The sequence below is a fragment of the Moschus berezovskii genome, chromosome 21 (genome assembly GCF_049115385.1).
Source record: "Moschus berezovskii isolate FMDL1 chromosome 21, NW_MosBer_1.0, whole genome shotgun sequence".
Taxonomy (NCBI): Eukaryota; Metazoa; Chordata; class Mammalia; order Artiodactyla; family Moschidae; genus Moschus; species Moschus berezovskii.
Window position 1 is genome coordinate 38,756,308 of NC_142480.1, and position 20,447 is coordinate 38,776,754.

Here is a 20,447-nt window from a genome sequence, read left to right on the forward strand (position 1 = left end):
TGTTTATTGGGCTTTCCTGATATCTCAGTTGGTAAAGAATCCTTCTGCAATGCAAGAGACCCCTGTTCAATTCCTCGGTTGGGAAGATCTGCTGGAGAAGGAATAGGCTACCCACTCCAGTATTCTTGGGCTTCCCTTGTGGCTCAGCCGGTAAAGATACTGTCTGCAATGAGGGAGACCTGGGTTTGATCCCAGGGTTGGGAAGATTCCCTGGTGGAGGACATGGCCCACTCCAGTAATCTCACCTGGAGAATTGCATGGACTGTAAGAGTCAGACATGACTGAGCGACTTTCACTTTCATTAAAAGTAAAACATTAGACTTTTCTTTAGAGAGAGATTTAAGATTGCATTATATTACTTAGGTAGTGATTTGTATCTAGTGCATTTATACTGTTTATTGATCTTTTAGTTTTACCTGTTCAGATTTTTTTTATTGATATATAAGTATCTAAAAATATAGATGTTCTAACTAAAGAATTTTGTCCCTAGCCTATAAATGCTTAATTATTTTCAAATTATGAAAATATTTTGTTATCATATTATTGTTATGATATTTGAAATTTTGTAATGCTATCAAAAGAGGATAATTTTTCCTGAATTATTAATTTTAGGTGCTGTTTTTCAACCCTAAACATTCAACCAAGAATGAAACTATTTAGAAGTTAAGATGACAACAGGTAATTTCTTGTAAGTTTATACTTTTGTCAATGTGTGTCAAAAAATTTATATCATAGAAAAAAAAAGAAATGTATATCAACACAAGACTATTTTTCCCATCTAAAATTATCCTAGAAATATGAAATACCTTGGTTTTGAAAGACCTTGCTTTATAACATGGAACTATTTTATTTAGACTTGTAGTTTTAGACCTACATTTTATCGCTTTTTACAAACTAATTCTGGTGTACTCTAAATCTGCTATCAACTTTACAAATAAGTAAATGAAATCAGAATACAAATAGATTCAGAGATAGTGATTCAGGTTAGATGAGTATTCCTTACTGATAAAATCCCAGATGTTGAGTCATAACTGGCTGTGATCCTATTAAAAACAAGGACATTAATTTTAGCTACAGAAATCATTCTGTGATAAAGTTGACACTCCACCCTCAATGGAAAACCGTATGTGATGATGTCCATGATTCTAACGTAATGTAATGTCAACTGGGATTTTATTTGTTAGCCAAATTATCCCTGGAGAATTGTTAGAATTATCTTATAAAAAGTTGTTTTGAAAAAAAGAAAAAAAGTTTTTTGTTGTAAAGAAGCATCAGTTCAGTTCAGTTGCTCATTCATGTCCGACTCTTTGCAACCCCATGGACTGCAGCACACCAGACTTCCCTGTCCATCGCCAACTTCCAGAGTTTACTCAAACTTATGTCCATTATATCAGTAATGCCATCCAACCATCTCACCCTCTGTCATCGCCTCCTCCTCCTGCCTTCAATCTTTCCTAGCATTAGGGTCTTTTCCAATGAGTCAGTTCTTTGCAAGAGGTGGCCAAAGTATTGGAGTTTCAGCTTCAGCATCAGTCCTTCCAGTGAATTATTCAGGACTGATTTCCTTTAGTAAAGAAGCATAACATTGTATAAAAAAGAAAAAAATTAGAAGATTAGTTCTGGTTGGTTTACTTTCCTTTTTTCCACTTAAATTCTTTGTAAGTTCGATTTTCCTCTTTACATTTTTATACTTTTATCATTGTAATGTGAGGGTGAAACAATTTAAAATAAAAGCAAAGTTCAGACTCTGACAGTGAAGACATCTGGTTCGATAGTAATTATATCTTCAGTTCAGTTAAGGGTATTAATATCTTAGTGGCAAATGAATACTAAATAACTTTTTTAAAATTAGTGTACTATTTTTTAAAATGCCAAATTGGAACAATGCCATTTTCTCCTTCACATAAGATTCTACGTCACTTTCAGCACAGAAACGATCAGGAACCAACAAAGTTCAATTTTAAAGCAATGTATTAAATAATTCTCCCTTCAGAATCAAAAGATAAAGCATTCAACAATTGACTTTTCTAATCATAAATAGTGGTCCATAGTAGTATAACTCAATGAGTAACTATAAAGACATATTTAAAGTATATAGTAATATATAACTTACTATATAAGTTATATCTATATATAACTTTATAATATATGTCCTGTGTTTATTTCTAAATTTTTCTGTCTAATGGTTTTGGGGGGATTTTTTTTCAAAGAGTGAGTACGGAGGTAGAGTCTGGAAGGGGGAGGGATAGGTACCAAGAAAGAAAGGGAAGGCAGAGAAAGAAGCATAACAGAAAGTCAAAGATAAGGAAGGAAGAAAGGAGGGAGAAAGAGGAGAGACAGGAAGAGAGACACGGAGATTTATTTTCTTAATATTCCAAAAATTTTTGCTGTATCCCATATGATGGTATTACTGGTTTCAGTTTTACTGAGGACTTTAAATATGTCTTTATAGTTACTAGCTATTACCTAAAGTCCCCTTGCAAATCAAAACCTAATAAGATATTTTTGGTTTTTGATGTTAAAATTGTCATATATAGAAATACTTAAAGATGACTTTGAGCATCAGAATCTATTTAATAATATAAAATTTTTTCCCACAGCAATTTCAGGCTTTAATGTATCTGAAACCTTAAAGGAAAGATAGGAATCTAAATATACTATTGGGACAGAACTCTAAGCAAAGCTGTACTGAATGAGAAAAGGCATTATTTATTTTAAGATACTGGTCTTCTCCTTTTAACCTATTATATTGTTTAGTTGCTAAGTTGTGTCCAACTCTTTCCTAAACCCATGGACTGTAGCCCACCCAGCTTCTCTGTCCATGGAATTTCCTGGGCAACAGTGCTGGAGTGGGTTGCCATTTTTTTTCTCCAGGGGATCTTCTAACTCAGGGATCAAACCCGCGACTCCTGGGTTGGCAGGTGGATTCTTCACCACTGAGCCACCAGGGAAACCCTTAATATATTATAGAGAGTCCCTGTTTCTGCAATACAGTTTTTAACTCCATTGTAATTAATGGCCATATCCTTAAGACAGATTAATTTCTTGCCCTCAAAGAGATAGAAGTGTCCCTGCTAATCAAATAAGGAATAAGACTAAGTCCTTCGTTTTAAGAAATAATTCTTTATTCAAATTTTTAGAATTACTACTTCAATCTAAGATATTTAGTCCTTTTCCTTATTTTATCATAAAAACTATAATTTGTATTTTATTTGTGTATATGTTTTAGATCACGAAGAGCCCTGTGGTCCTAGTCACAGGTCATTCTGCTTGAATGGAGGACTTTGTTATGTGATACCTACTATTCCCAGCCCGTTTTGTAGGTGAGTAAAATGGACTGGGGGAGAGGGTAACTTTTTTTTCATTATCTACTCACTTCTTTAAGAAGTGATAAATATTGAATAAAGAATGTGAGCTGAAAAGGGGTAAGGAACACTTCATATTTATATAGAAAAGAATTATGATTTAAAAAAACAAAGCAAAGTGGCAAATCATCCCAAAAGCGTTTATTTTGAAAATTTGTAGTGATAGTTTCAAGTCTATTAGTATATTTTAATAATCCATTTTAGTAAACTCTCTACAATTTTAGCAAATTAGGGAAGACAGTCTATACTTAATATTCTGGCAAAACAGCTAGAGAATTCACTAATGTAAGAAAACACACCATGAGATATTTTGCTTTGATTTAGAATATATAAGTACATGATAACTGTGTTGGTACCAAGACTTCATTTGATATATTAAAAAGAAAATAAAGAGTTAAGTTTTTCTAATGGTGGGAGCAAATTTTGAAAAAAAAGTATCTTAGTTTTTATTGTTTTAAAAGAATATGATTCACTTTGGGAGTATAGTTATAGCCAGGGATTAATAAAAGACTTGAAAATAGTACTTGTATAGCTGACTTCGTGTGAGTTTGGTTGAATAGGATTAAACCTCTTTTAATATGTGAACTAACAGCATAGTACTACCAGCAGTGTTCATAGATTTTAGCAGAGCTGATATCCAAAGATATTTTTTAGCATGTGTGTCCATTACTCTGTTTTTGTTATTTAACTGAAATGAGAGAGAGAGAATATAGATTTAAGACCATATTAAATAAAGGAATAGGAAAGTGAAATTTTCAGAAAAAGAGAAGAATTAGGGAATTAGAAGAACTGGGATTTAGTGTGGAGGAGGAGAGACAGAGAAATAACCTTATAATTATCTCAGGAAGTTTTTAGAAGTTTTCATGGAAGGAATAATGACTGACTATTTTTAAAAATAGGTATTTTTTTTCCTCTTAGGTGAACAAAGAAGGGGATAGAGGAACAAATTAGCAATTATTTCTCACCCTCCAGATGCTTTACATTAGATTACATTTTAAATCCATTTACTGAAATATAATTTATGTATGATGAACAACATTCATGTAAGTGCGTAACTGATGAATTTAGACTAATGTTTATACCTGTGAAACCACCACCACCACGAAATATGGAATATTTCCATTATCCCCTCAAACTTCTTTACTGACCGTATTCTTTATTTACATTTCCATGTTTCATTCTCAGAAAAACCTTAGAGAAAAGGTGGAGAGGAGACCTAAGGAAATAGAAAAATAAGAAGAAATTGAAAAATTAACTGGCTGTATATGCTAACTGTCTGTTATACTGCACTGAGTAAGTGGAAAGAAAGAGTTAAAGAGTATTGAAATATGGAAAGTCATTGAAATGGGAAGAAATCTAGTGTTTTAGTTCAGGCTGCTATAGCTAAATACCTAGACTGAGTGGCTTATGAAAAACAGAAATTTATTTCTCATAGTTCTAAAGGCCAGAAGTCTGAGATCAGGGTGCCAGCCTGGTTGGTTTCAGGGGAGTGAATGCTTCCTGGTTTGCAGATGTACCTGGGTAGAACTTTTGACTGGCAGATATATTGTCAGGAAGAGCTGGTAAGGAGCCAGCTATCAGACTGCAGAGACAACATATGATAGAATAAAGAGGACCTTCCTTTAGGTGTAAGCAAATTACAAACCACAGGCCAGATTGTTTTTGTTTTACCCCGACTTAAGTTTTTTTTGTTTGTGTTTTTTTTTGCTTTTTAGAGGATTATAAAACATACTCAGAAAATTACTGAAGATTCTGCCATGCATGGCAGGAAGAGAGAGTTCACTAAAGCCTTTATAAGGTTGCTAATCCCATTCATGAGGGGTTCCATCCTCATGACTTAATCACCTCCCAAAGCCTCTACCTCCTAATACTATCATATTGCCTTGCCCATGGTAGATGGCAGTTTAAATAATTGTTGATTCATCTCTGAATCAGTTGTCAGTATATTTTTCTTGTGTGAAATATATAAGTAAATTAATAAAATACTTAGAAATACTACAATGGCAATAAACAAGTAAGCTTTACAAATTTAACTTACTCTTTCTTATGCATTAGTCTTTTTCTTCTGTCTCTATTTTTTTTTCTTCTTATTTGGACTTTCAAACCAGCATCCTCTGGTTTTTCTTATCTAGTTTCTTTATTTGCTTATTTAGCACAGTGATTTTCTTTTTTTAAGCTAATATTTTAAAGTTGAGGACTACGTGGTGTCAGTTTGTTAGTGTTGAGATTTGCTCTGGAGGCTGATTCATGTACAGAATTTTAAATGGTCTGTGTCTGCAAGAGAAGATCGTGGATTCTTTAACTGACAGATGTCGAGTTTTGTGTATACACTTTAGATCAGGCTTGTTATAATGTGCTGTTCAAATCTCTCATATCCTTAATAATTTTATCTTCATGATTTATCAGTAACAAAAGGATTATGTCCAAATTTCTCACTAATTTTGGATCTTTAATACCATGATTTCTGTTAATTTTTGCTGAATGTATTTGAGGCAGTGTTATTAAGCGTATATTAATTTAGAATAGTTATGTCTTCTGGGGTATGTGTGTGTTTATGCTCAGTCATGTCTAACTCTTTGCGACCCCATGGACTGCAGCCTGCCAGACTCCTCTGTCCATGGGATTTTCCAGGCAAGAATACTAGAGTAGGTTGCCATTTTCTCTTCCAGGTCTTCTGGTGAGGTGTCCTTTTTTATCATGATATAGTGACCTTTATTGCTAGTATTTTTGGTCTTAAAATCTGTTCAACTGACATTAATGTGTTATACTAGCCTTCCTTTTTTTGGAACTTGAGTAGTATACATTTTTCTTTCAATTTTCCAGTGTGTCTATAAACACACACAGTTAGTTGAACTTCACCTTTTCTCTCTTTTTTTTGAACTCTAATGTAAATTTTATTATTATTTTTTTGCTTTACATTATTGTATTGGTTTTGCCATACATTGACATGAATCTGCCCTGGGTGTACATATGTTCCCCATCTTGAACCCCCCTCCCACCTCCCTCCCCATCCCATCCCTCTGGTTCATCCCAGTCCACCAGCCCCGAGCATCCTGTATCATGCATTGAACTTGGACTGGCGATTCGTTTCACATACGATAATATACATGTTTCAGTGCCATTCTCCCAAATCATCCCACCCTCGCCCTCTTCCACAGAGTCCAAAAGACTGTTCTATACATCTGTGTCTCTTTTGCTGTCTTGTATACCGGGTTATCGTTATCATCTTTCTAAATTCCATATATATGCGTTAGTAACCTTTTCTGTCTTTATTGGAATGATTGAGTTTTATTTTTCCATCCTACATTCTGTTTATTTTCATAGGCATGTCTTAAAATTAATGAAAAGAACAGAAAAAATATTAGAATAAATAGTACATAATGAGTGTAAGTATTATTTTAAAACTTGTGCTTCAGATGTGTCAGTGTACATGTGTTTGGAGTCACATATATTATTTTTTGATTCAGTGGCTCAATATTGTTATTTTTTAAATTGATGGTGGTATAGTCATAAGTTGTGTCTAATTCTTTCAACCACATGGACTGTAACCCCCCAGGCAAGAATACTGGAATGGGTTGCCTTTTCCTTCTCTAGGGGATATTCCAGACCCAGGAATTGAACCCAGGTCTCCTGCACTGTGGACGGTTTCTTTACCAACTGAGCCACCAGGGAAATCCTATTTTTTTAATTGGAGTATAGTAAATTTACAATGTTGTGTTACTTTCTGTTGTATAGTACAGTGAATCAGTTATACATATACATATATCCCCACTTTTTTAGACTCATTTCCCACATGGTTCATTACATAGTACTGAGTAGAGTTTTGTTGGGCTCTATAGGCATGCTCAGTCACTTCAGTCGTGTCCTACTCTTTACGACCCTACAGACTGTAGCCCATGAGGCTCTCTGTACGTGGGATTCTGTAGGCAAGGATACTAGAGTGGGTTGCTGTGCCCTCATCAAGGGAATCTTCCCAACTCAAGGTTCAAACCAGAGTCTGTTGCATCTCTTGCTTTGCAGGCAGATTCTTTACCCACTGAGCCACCTGGGAGGACCCTGTGCTATATAGTAGGTCATTATTAATATTTACTTATTTTATATATGGACTTCCCTGGTAGCTCAGCTGGTAAAGAATCCGCCTGCAGAGCAGGAGATCCCAGTTTGATTCCTGGGGTGGGAACATCCCCTGGAGAAGGGATAGACTACCCTCTCCAGTATTCTTGGGCTTGCCTGGTGGCTCAGCTGGTAAAGAATCTGCCTGCAATGCGGGAGATGTGGGTTTGATCCCTGGGTCAGGAAGATCCCCCAGAGGAAGGCATGGCAACCCACTCTAGTATTCTTGCCTGGAGAATCCCCATGGACCAAGGAGTCTGGCAGGTTACAGTTCATGGGGTTGCAAAAAGTCAGACACAACTGAACGACTAAGCACTGCACAGCATTTTCTATATAGTAATGTGTATATTGTTGTTGTTAAGTTGTGTCCAACTGTTTGTGACCCCATGGACTGTAGAATGCCAGGCTTCTCTGTCCTTCACTAACTCCCAGAATTTGCTCAAATTCACGTCCATTGAGTCAGTGACGCTATCTAACGATTTCACCCTCTGTCGCCTCCTTCTTTTGCCTTCAGTTGTTCCCAGCATCAGTCTTTTTCAATGAGTTGGCTCTTCCCATCACATGGCCAGAGTAGTGGAACTTCAGCGTCAGTGCTTCCAGTGAATAGTCAAGAACTGACTGGTGTGAACTCCTTCCAGTCCAAAGGACTCTCAAGAGTCTTCTCCAGCACAGTTCAAAAGCGTGTATGTGTTATGCCCTTTTCCTCTTGCCCTCAATCTTTCCTAGCATCGGGATCTTTTCCAATGAGTCAGTTCTTCACATCAGGTGGCCAAAGTATCGGAGCTGCAGCTTCAGCATCAGTCCTTCCAATGCATATTCAGGGTTGATTTCCTTTAGGATTGACTGCTTTGATCTCCTTGCTGTCCAAGGGACTCTCAAGAGTCTTCTCCAGCACCACAGTTCAAAAGCATCAATTCGGTGCTCAGCCTCCTCTATGGTCCAACTCTCACATCCATACATGACTACTGGAAAAACCATAGCTTTGACTATACAGGCCTTTGTCAGCAAAGAGATGTCTCTGCTTTTTAATACACTGTCTAGGTTGGTCTTAGCTTTTCTTCAAAGGAGCAAGCATCTTTTAATTTTGTGGCTGCAGTCACCATCCACAGTGATTTTGGAGCCCAAGAAAATGAAATATGACAGTTTCCACTTTTTTCCCATCTATTTGCCATGAAGTGATGGGATTGAATCCCATGATCTTCATTTTTTGAAAGTTTTAAGCCAGCTTTTTCACCTTCCTCTTTCACCTTCATCAAGAGGCTCTTTAGTTCCTCTTCGCTTTCTGCCATTAGGGTGGTATCATCTGCATATCTGAGGTTGTTGGTAATTTCTCCTGGCAATATTGATACCAGCTTGTGAAATCATCTGGCCCAGCATTTCACATGATGTACTCTACATATAAGTTAAACAAGCAGAGTGACAATATATAGCCTTGACATACTCCTTTCCCAATTTTGAACCAGTCCTTTTTCCATGTCCAGTTCTAGCTATTGCTTCTTGACCTGCCTCTCAGGAGGCAGGTATTCAGGTAATACCAGGTTGTCTGGTATTCCCATCTCTTCAGAAATATTCCATAGTTTGTTGTGATCCATACAGTAAAAGGCTTTAGCATAGTCAATGAAGCAGAAGTAGATGTTTTTTTGGAATTCCCTTGCTTTTTCTATGATCCAACGGATTTTAGCAATTTGATCTCTGTTCCTCTGCCTTTTCTAAATCCAGCTTATACATCTGGAAGATTTTGGTTCACATAGGGCTGAAGCCTAGCCTGAAAGATTTTGAGCATAATCTTGCTAGCACGTGAAATTAGTGCAATTGTGCAGTAGTTTGAGCATTCTTTGGCATTGCCTTTCTTTGGGATTGGAATAAAAACTGACCTTTTCCAGTCTTGAGGCCACTGCTGAGTTTTCCAAATTTGCTGACACATTGAGTACAGCACTTAAATAGCATCATCTTTTAGGATTTTAATTAGCTCAGCTGGAATTCCATCAGCTCCACTAACTTTGTTCAATATTTCCTAAGGCCCACTTGACCTCACACTCCAGGATGGCTGACTCTAGGTGAGTGATCACACCATTGTGGTTATCTGTGTCATGAAGAGTTTTTTTGTACAGTTCTGTGTATTCTTGCCACCTCTTCTTAATCTCTCTGCTCTGTTAAGTCCTTGCTATTTTTGTCCTTTATTGTGCCCTCTTTGCATGAAATGTTCCCTTTGTATCTCCAGTTTTCTTAAAGAGATCTCTGGTCTTTCCCATTCTATTGTTTTCCTCTGTTTCTTTGCATTGTTCACTTAAAAAGGATTTCTTATTTCTCCTTTCTATTCTCTGGAATTCTGTATTCAGTTGGGTTTATCTTTCCCTTTCTCCTTTACCTTTCGCTTCTCTTCTTTTCTCAGCTATTTGTAAGGCCTCCTCAGACAACCACTTTGCCTTCTTTTATTTCTTTTTCTTGAGGATGGTGTTGGTCACCACCTCCTGTACAATGTTACAAACCTCTGTCCATAGTTCTTCAGGCACTCTTATCAGATCTAATCCCTTGAATCTATTCGTCACCTCTACCGTATAATCATAAGAGATTTGATTTAAGTCATATGAATGGCCTAGTGGTTTTCCCTACTTTCTTCAGTTTGAGCCTGAATTTTATAATAAAGAGCTCATGATCTGAGCCACAGTCCGCTCCCGGTCTTGTTTTTGCTGACTGTATAGAGCTTTTCCATCTTTGGCTGCAAAGACTGTAATCAATCTGATTTTGGTATTGACCAACTGGAGATGTCCTTGGGTAGAGTCGCCTCTTGTGTTGTTGGAAGAGGGTGTTTGCTATGACCAATGCATCAATGAATTCTCTTGCCAAAACTCTGTTAGCTTTTGCCCTGCTTTATTTTGTGCTCCAAGGCCAAACTAGACTGTTACTCCAGGTATCTCTTGACTTCCTACTTTTGCATTCCAGTCCTCTATGATGAAAAGGGCATCTTTTTTGGTGTTAGTACTAGGAGGTCTTGTAGGTCTTCATAGAATCGTTCAAATTCATCTTCTTCAGCATCAGTTGTTGGGGCATAGACGTGGAATACTGTGATGTTGAATGGTTTGCCTTGGAAACCAATCCAGATCGTTTCTGTCATTTTTGAGATTGCAACCAAGTACTGCATTTCAGACTCTTTTGTTGACTATAAAGGGCTTCACCATTCCTTCTAAGGGATTCTTTCCACAGTAGTAGATATAATGGTCATCAGAATTAAATCCACCCATTCCCATCCTTTTAGTTCACTGATTCTGAAAATGTCCGTGTTCACTCTTGCCATCTCCTGTTTGATCACATCCAATTTACCTTGATTCATGGACCTAACATTCCAGGTTCCTATGCAATATAATTGTCTTATTACCTTTTAAATGTCTGAAAAGTCTGTATCTATAGTGATGGTCACCTTTTAATTTCTAATATAAATGTTTTGTGTTTTTTCTTTTTTTCCTAGAGATTTATTTATTTTTTCAACACCAGTTTTAAGCTTTGTTGATGTTTCTCAATTGCATTTTTGTTTCCTATTTCACTGATTTTTTTTTTCCAATGAAACTTTTAAATTAAGTAATTTACCTCAGTCCCCATCCCAAATAACATAACTTCATATCATTCGACCCTTAACCTGAGCCTCATGACCAGTTGTTTTTGTGTAGGATAAATCAAAGATAGTAGTCAACTTTTTCCACTTAACATTATCTCATAAATGCTTTTTTTAAATTGCCTTATCTCTTGATGTCATTTCTAATGAAGTGTGGTTGACATGCAATATTCCATTCATTTCAGATGTATAGCATAATGATTTGACATTCATATGCGTGAATGTCTGTGTCCTTAAGTTAGGGAAGTTTCAGTCATTGTTTCTTTGAATAAGCTTTCTGCCCCTTTTTCTCTTGCTCTTCTTCTGAGACCCCTATAATGTAAATTTTATTGTATTTGATGTTGTCCCATTGGTCCTTTAAGCTGTCTTCTCCTTTTAAAATCTTTTTTTTTTTCCTGCTCTGTTTTGGTGAGTTCCACAGAGTGTCCTGTACCCTAGAACACTAATTATTTCTCCTTCATCTAGTCTGCTGTTGAACCAGTCTAGTGTATTTTTTTAGTTCATTTAATGTATTCTTCAGCTCTCTGACTTCTGTTTGGTACTTTCTTATATTTTCTGTTTCTTTGTTGAAGTTATCTCTGTGTTTATCCTTTCTTCTTCCAAGTTTGGTGCCCTTATGACTATTACTTATAACTGTTTAGTAGGTACATGACTTGTCACCATTTCACTTAGGTTTTTTTGTTTTCCTGGAGTTCAGCTTATTCTTTCATTTGGAACATATTCCTCTGTTTCCTCATTTTGCTTGACTCTGTATTTGTTTCTATGTATTAGGCAAGATTGCTCTCTCTCCCAATTTCGAAGCAGTGGCCTTGTGTTCAGGAGATGAACCTTATTGTTTAACTTTGCCCTGGATCTTTATTGTCTCTTCAGCTGCCTTGCTGTTGTTTCAGACCTGTGAGGCTTGGAAATGCATTCCCCTCTGGCCAACAGAGCCTGACAGTCAAGGGTCGTCCCCTGCTGGGGAGAGGGCTCCACATGACTACTGGTTCTGGCAGGACCTAGGGAGAAGCCCTGGGAATGGGACACTTGCCTGTCACCTCTGTCAGGTTAGCGCCTGCATTTATTTCTTACAAATTACTTAAGGATATTTCCTGACACAGAATGAACAATCAACAAATATTTGTGGAATGAATAAGCAGCTTTGTACATATGGAGTGGAGTTTTCAGTTTTTTTCTTAGGGTAACTATCTGGACCTGTAATAAACAGTCATACAGTATATATTCTTGACTGGGAAATCCCATGGACAGAGGAGCCTGGTGGGATATAGTCCATGGAGTTGCAAAAGAATTGGACAGGACTTAGCGACTAAATAACAGCAGTGTGACAACATATTTTCATAGCAGGCAGTGTTGAGTTTTGTTAAAGAACACAGGGTCTAGACTTCAGCATAGCTGTGAGACTGTCTTTGCCCATACAAGCTGTATGCTTGTGGACTATTTGCCTCACTTCTTTGAGTTACATTTGACTCAGCTATGAAATTGGAGAAACAAACTCCTCTTGCCCAAAGATGTTATGAAAAATTTAAGCACAAGTAGCGTTGGCTAATATCTGCTTGTTATTTCTTTTTTTGCACTTTCTTTGGGTTTGATTTTCTCTTCATTCTTTAGCTCCTTGAACTCATCATTGGATGTTACTGCTTACACAATGCTGAAGTATATAACTGTGTGTATAAATCTGCACATGTATGAAATCACTTATCTGTAAAGTAAATTCTTAGAGATAAGATTTCAGGGTTGAAGATACATACTTCTGTGATTTTAATGCTGCTGCTGCTGCTAAGTCGCTTCAGTCATGTCCAACTCTGTGCGACCCCATAGACAGCAGCCCACCAGGCTCCCCTATCCTTGGGATTCTCAAGGCAAGAACACTGGAGTGGGTTGCCATTTCCTTCTCCATTTGTGATTTTAATAGGTGTTGCCAAATAGTTCTCTATGGGGATTATAATACTATTTTGAACTCCTACCAGTAATATATTTGAGTAACTGTTTCCATTACAACAGAGTTGTCAAACTTCTGGATTTTTGCAAATATGATAGATTAAAACCATAGTATCTCAGTGTTCTTTTGATTTATATTTTCCTAATTATAAGTAAAGTCAGACATCTTTCATTGCGTAAATACTAGTTATCTTTTTTGATAAACATTTGTTCACATATTTGCTTATTTTTAAAAATTGGGTTATCGATCCTTTTTATTTCTAGAATTTGTCATATATTGGGGAGGTTAGCCTTTTATGTATAATATTAATTGAAAATAATTATTTATAGTTTATTATGTTTCTTTTTACCTATCCTACAGTGTGTACTTTTCCATGCAGTAGTTCTTTTATTTGTCTGCAGTCAAAATTTTCAGTCTTTTGTTTTTTTCTTAAACTTCAAATTTGAGTCATACTTAGAAAAGTCTTTTTTACTCCAAGGTTATAAAGAATTTTCCCATGTTTGTTTCAGGTTCTTTTTTAAAAGTTAAAAATTTATTATACTTAGAATATGTATATGGTCCAGATTTATCTTCTTCAATATAACTACCCATTCCTCTCAACATTATTGATTTAATGTCATAATTCCCATTAGAATGTCTTCCTCATAAGGACAGGAACTTTTACTTATGTTAACTGCTGGAATTGTGCCTGAAGCATAATAGGTACTCAGTAAGTATTTATTAAATGCTTGAATTCCTCTACTGATTCGAAATGCCAACTTCGTCATATACTAAGTTTCAAATGTAAGTGTTCGAATTCTTTCTGGACTTTCTCTCATTTTCCTTTGGCTTGTTCATGTGCCTGTAGCAACTTCTTTTAATTGTTGGATCTTTATAGTGAGATTTGATATATAGTAAGTCTAGGTTTTGCACCACCACACCCCAACCACCCTTGATTTTTAATTTTTTCATATGAACTTTTAGAATTAATTTATCTGTCCAGAAAGAAAAACTGGATTTTTTGGAGTGGGTAATTGCATTAAATTGATACATTCACATAAGGACAGTTTTTTAATTAATTGCATTAAATTGATACATTCATGTAAGGAAAAAAAATTTTTTATAGTGCTGAGTCCTTTTATCCAAGAATAATACATATCTTCTTACTTATTCAAATTCCCTTTTGTGTCCTTTACAGGTGTTTTAAAAACATTTTATATAAATTTTGCACATTTCTCTAGTTTTTTCCTATAGATTTTATGTTTTGCTGCAAATACAAATTGTTTTACACATAAACTTAATAGATATCATGTTACTCCTATATTTAAAACTCTTCAATGACTTGCCATTTCACTCACATAAAGACCAGAGGCTTAAATGGCTGTTGTGTTTCTCTCCCCTCATATCCTGTTCCTCTCCTGTTGTTCAGTCTACTTCACCACACTGGCATCCTTGGTGTTCCCCAATGCCAAGAAAGTTCCTGACTTTAAGATAATGTCCTGGTTTTTCCTTCTGTGATAGAATGCTCTTCCTCAAGATATCCTTATGGCTAACTCCCTCACATCTTTCACCTCTTCACTGTCAGCTTCTGGACCACTATTTTAAAAATGAAACCTATTCTTCTCCCATTTCCACTCTTCCCTTATCCACATCTCTTATCATCTACTAACATGCTATCTGATTTTTTATTTATTTTTAAAATAACTTTTATTTATTTTTGATTGTGCTGGATCTTCATTACTACACGGACTTTTCCCTGGTGGTACCGAGCAGCAGCTACTCTCTACTTGTGGTGCATGGGCTTTTCACTGCAGTGGCTTCTGTTGTTGCAGAGCATGGGCTCCAGGATGTGCAGACTTCACTAGCTGTGGCACATGGGCTCAGTAGTTGCAGCTCCTGGGCTCTAGAGCACAGGCTGATTAGTTGTTGCACACAGGCTTAGTTACTCCATGGCATGTGAGATCTCCCCAGATCAGGGATCAGACCTGTGTCTCTTGCGTTGGCAGGCAGATTCTTTATCACTGAGTCAACAGGAAAGCCCTTGCTTACTTTATTACTTACTATCTCCCTAAGATCGATTATAAACTCCATGGTTTTTTAAAGTTAAAAATTTAAGAATTTTTATTTTATTCAGTGATGTTTCCCATAGGTCTAGAACAAGTGCTCAATAATTATCTGTCAAATGAATGGAGGTCCAGCTATTCTGCTAAATTCTTTTATTGTTCATAATATTTTTTCAGTTGATTCTCTTGCTTTTCTCATCATGTACAATGGAAAACTGATAGAGTGATCTGGTACCCAATTCAAGCATTATATTTTCTATAAAGCTTTTCCAAGTAGAATTAACTGGCCTCTATTTATATTCTATGGCAGAGCCTATTCAGTTCAGTTCAGTTCAGTCGCTCAGTCGTGTCCGTCTCTTTGCAACCCCATGAATCACAGCACGCCAGGCCTCCCTGTCCATCACCAACTCCCGGAGTTCACTCAAACTGACGTCCATCAAGTTGGTGATGCCATCCAGCCATCTCATTCTCTGTCGTCCCCGTCTCCTCCTGCCCCCTATCCCTCCCAGCATCAGAGTCTTTTCCAGTGAGTCAACTCATCGCATGAGGTGGCCAAAGTATTGCAGTTTCAGCTTTAGCATCAGTCCTTCCAATGAACACCCAGGATTGATCTCCTTTAGAATGGACTGGTTGGATCTCCTTGCAGTCCAAGGGACTCTCAAGAGTCTTCTCCAACACCACAGTTCAAAAGCATCAATTCTTCGGCGAGCAGCTTTCTTCATAGTCCAACTCTCACATCCATACATGACCACAGGATGGTTTCAAGGCTATGGTTTTTCTCATGGTCACGTATGGCAGAGCCTATTAATGTTCAATAAATATCTTTGGGGTCTTCTACATTTCCCGCCCCACTTGTTGATAGGTTGGATCCATGAGATTGAGTTCTGGGACAGAGTGTTATGGGAAGGGATTCAGGCCACTTCCAAACCTGGCCCCAGACAACTGTTTCCTAAAAAACTCCAGGCTGTCTTTTTCCTACCTCAGTGACTTTGGAGGCCATGTTTTCAAGATAGTAGATTTAAGTGATGGAGAAGGGCTGCCTGTGAATAAAACACTTTTCTTGCAGTAAGCCACCAGTTTGAGTATTACCCTAAATATCAGCTAGTAATTATATTCTCATGTACTCAGACATGTTTTAGACATCTTTATGACTCTTTATGTCACTTAAATGATTTCTGTATATGCTGCTCCCTAATAGAATAATAAGCCCCTTAGAGGAAATGCATCCTCTTACTTGTCTTTGAGTTGCCTCCATCCAATATAAGTCCTGCTGCTGCTGCTGCTGCTAAGTCACTTCAGTCATGTCCGACTCTGTGTGACCCCATAGACGGAAGCCCACCAGGCTCACCCGTCCTTGGGATTCTCCAGGCAAGAACACTGGAGTGGGTTGCCAAAAATTTTCCTGGTAAAATGTTGATGAGGAAAACCAGGATGGAGAAGAATTTGGAAATCTTATCCCTGAAAAATAGGGATATTTAATACCAAGTAATCAAAGCTAAGATATAATAAATTCTGTGAGGAAGATGTTTACAATAGGTTGGATTTGAAAATAAGTTATTTGTAATTTTCTACAGAGATGTATTGAATTGTTATTTTGCCTTTCTTTTTTAGTTTACACATTTCCTTCTCTCATTAAGTTAATAACAAACAAGTGCTTCTAAAAATCTCAGAAAATTTTCTTTGTCTAATAAAGTATTAGAATGGGAAGGGCTCAAATGAGGGAAAGGCCATGAAAAGAAGCCTTAAAAATATCATTAAATTAATTTCCTCAGTTTTACACCTGCCTCATCCTTTTTACAAAGCTTCTCAACCAATATGTGTTAAATAGAAATTCAAAATATAGAGCTAATTATGGCCATCAAGAAAAAAATGTGTAAATCTTATATTTATAGATCTTTATGATGCAATTCTTATTAACACATTTCACTGGGAATATCTGAGGTTTGATCTAGGACCTGTTCATTCTTCATTCTGATACAACCATTTTATCTGATTTCTACCAACAGAGTATAAGCAGATGTAGTAATAACAAATGTATAATTGAGATCTAATACTATCATTAGGTAGATAAACAATTCACTAGTTGCTATAAAAATATTATAAACAAGAATTGGGCACTATTTTCCAGTTTTGTGAATGAATCTCTTTTCTGTTACATGGAAGGGGTAGCTTATGTCAAGGACTGTATCTGATTCCTGACCTTTCACTAATGTTCTCTTTTGTCAGCAGTATCTCTTTATTCCACTGTCTTATGTAATCAAGCACATCTGTTAAAAAGCAAAACTAAGTTTTTTAATAATATGAAGATTTAAATTTCAAACTCTTGTAATTAAAAAGAAAATGAACTACTCCATAAAGTTTGTACACCTAGGCCATAAGATAAGTAGCCTTATGAAATACTGTGTAACCATATAACCATATTACGACAACCTGGAAATCTTCTCTTGGTCTCCATGCTTGCAAACTTAATTATGCATAGTGTGGTATGTGTGTATTAGTCACTCTGTCGTGTCTGACTCTTTGTGACGCTATATGGACTGTAGCCCACCAAGCTCCTCTGTCTATGGGATTTCCCAGACAAGAATACTGGAGTGGATAGCCATTTCCTTCTCTAGGGGAACTTCCCGACCCAGAGACTGAACCCAGGTTCCCAGCATTGCACGCATATTCTTTACCTTCTGAGCCACCAGGGAAGCCCCATGCATAGCATGGCGGGGGGAGGGGGTTCTCATCTCTCATGAACACAGACTGGGCCTGTGGAGACTAATAACTAAAATAACCATTCCAGTTTATTAATTTTTGAGTGGTAGTTAACACAGACTTGAGTTAATGTGAGTCAGGTATTTTCTCTGTATGGACTGTTATACATGGGAAGTCAAGTTTATAATTAAAACATTGCTTAGGGAATATAGAGTGGAAACAAAATGTAAATTGGATTTGTCACTAGCCTGTTGCATTCATTTCCATAAGAGGAATAATCTTACCTGGGACTGTAATACTTGAAGTCTGGCCCATAACTTCTCTATTAGTGTTTAGGTGAGTACTGCTAAAGTTCGGCTCTTGTGCTCTTTTCCCTAGGTTTCTTTTGCTGACCAACAGCTCCTCAGATTGACAGGCTTTTTCTTTAGATATGTTAATATATATACAGCCATTCTCCATTTTTTTGAAGGACCTTGGCTTTGTTCATCTCTGATTCATAGACTTTATAATTTAGCTTTTGTTAAATAACCTTGTTTCATTCATTTATCAGTAGTGTAGAGCATCTTACTTAACACAGTAAGTGTATTACTTACTCGTACTTAATGCACAGTCTAAATATAGTTGAGGTGTGTTGCAAGTATTATATATCTTATATTGTTTTTTTTTCTTTGTGTCCTTTAGCCCATGACTACCAACAATATGAGTCTTGTGGCTAGTACTGTTTAAAATGACTAAACATGAAGGTAGAATTTCAATTTATAAGCCTTTTAACTACTTCTGTATTATATTTTTAGTTTTTGCTCCAAGGATATATACAGGTTTAACTTCACAGTTAATATAATCATGACTAATTTTCACTTCATATAAGATGCAGAAATCTTGCCAACCATATTGTTCCACTTGATTCCCTATTCTTTATGCCGTCATTATCCTAAGTAATGCATCTACATAAGTCTGTAAGCTCCACAATACAGTATTTTTGTTTTTGGTTAAATAGTCATATGTATTTTTCTAAATGGAGATTTAAGTGACACTGTTTTTTTAACTGTTTCTAGTGGTCATCATTCCTTTCTATAGATTTGTCTCCATCTAGTTATTTCCCCTGAGCCTGGAGACCTTCCTATTTTATTTTTCTGAGTTATATTTTTTCTTATGTCTAAAAATGTCTTTATATTGCCTTCAGTCTTTTTCTTAACAGCTTTATTGAGATATAATTAGCGTATCATATAATTCGCCCATTTAAAGTAAATAGTTCAATGTTTTTTCGTTTATTCACAGTGTTATGCAATCAACTATCACTGTAATCTAATTTTAGGACATTTTCATCCTCTCCTAAAAGTTTCCCTGGTGACTCAGACGGTAAAGAATCTGTGAACCTACCTGCAATGCGGGAGACCAGGGTTCGATCCTTGTGTCAGGAAGATTCCTTGGAGAAGGGAATGGCAACCCACTCCAGTATTCTTGCCTGGAGAATTCCATGGACGGAGGAACCTGGCCGGCTACAGTCCATGGGACCTAAGAGTTGGACACAACTGAGTGACTAACACGTTCACTTTCACACTTAGAAGTACACCACAAACATTTGTAATTAATCCCTATTCTCTACCACATAATTAATCTACTTTCAGTCTCATTATCCTATTTTGGATATTTAATACAAATGGAATGAGAAAATAAGGGTTATTTTGTGAATGGCTTCTTTGACTTACCCGACCTGCCTCTTGAGAAACCTGTATGCAGGTCAAGAAGCAACAGTTAGAACTGGACATGGAACAACAGACTGGTTCCAAATAGGAAAAGGAGTACGTCAAGGCTGTATATTGTCACCCTGCTTATTTAACTTATATGCAGAGTACATCATGAGGAACGCTGGGCTGGAAGAAGCGCAAGCTGGAATCAAGATTGCCGGGAGAAATATCAATAACCTCAGATATGCAGATGACACCACCCTTATGGCAGAAAGTGAAGAGGAACTCAAAAGCCTCTTGATGAAAGTGAAAGAGGAGAGTGAAAAGGTTGGCTTGAAGCTCAACATTCAGAAAACAAAGATAATGGCATCTGGTCCCATCACTTCATGGGAAATAGATGGGGAAACAGTGTCAGACTTTATTTTTTTGGGCTCCAAAATCACTGTGGATGCTGATTGCAGCCATGAAATTAAAAGACACTTACTCCTTGGAAGGAAAGTTATGACCAGCCTAGATAGCATATTAAAAAGCAGAGACATTGCTTTGCTTTGCCAACCAAGGTCCATCTAGTCAAGGCTATGGTTTTTCCAGTCATGTATGGATGTGAGAGTTGGACTGTGAAGAAAGCTGAGCGCCGAAGAATTGATGCTTTTGAACTGTGGTGTTGGAGAAGACTCTTGAGGGTCCCTTGTGCTGCAAGGAGATCCAACCAGTCCATTCTAAAGGAGATCAATCCTGGATGTTCATTGGAGGGACTGATGCTAAAGCTGCAACTCCAATACTTTGGCCACCTCATGCGACAAGTTGACTCACTAGAAAAGACTCTGATGCTGGGAAAGATTCGGGGCGGGAGGAGAAGGGGACGACAGAGAGTGAGATAGCTGGATGGCATCACCGACTCGATGGACGTGAGTTTGAGTGAACTCCGGGAGTTGGTGATGGACAGGGAGGCCTGGTGTGCTGTGATTCATGGGGTTGCAAAGAGTCAGA

At 37.0% G+C, this 20,447-nt stretch overlaps 1 protein-coding gene across 4 annotated transcripts in view; it reads left to right on the top strand.

The window, feature by feature from the left end:
* NRG4 (neuregulin 4) overlaps window positions 1-20,447 on the top strand; it is a 117,437-nt gene that overhangs the window by 45,352 nt on the left and 51,638 nt on the right. For all 4 annotated transcript variants that reach the window (XM_055418046.2, XM_055418054.2, XM_055418050.2 and 1 more), the window contains 2 exons: window positions 613-678; window positions 3,230-3,323. In XM_055418046.2, coding sequence (XP_055274021.2) covers window positions 669-678; window positions 3,230-3,323 — 104 coding nt within the window. In that variant the 5' untranslated portion in view covers window positions 613-668. The remainder of the gene's footprint in view (window positions 1-612; window positions 679-3,229; window positions 3,324-20,447) is intronic.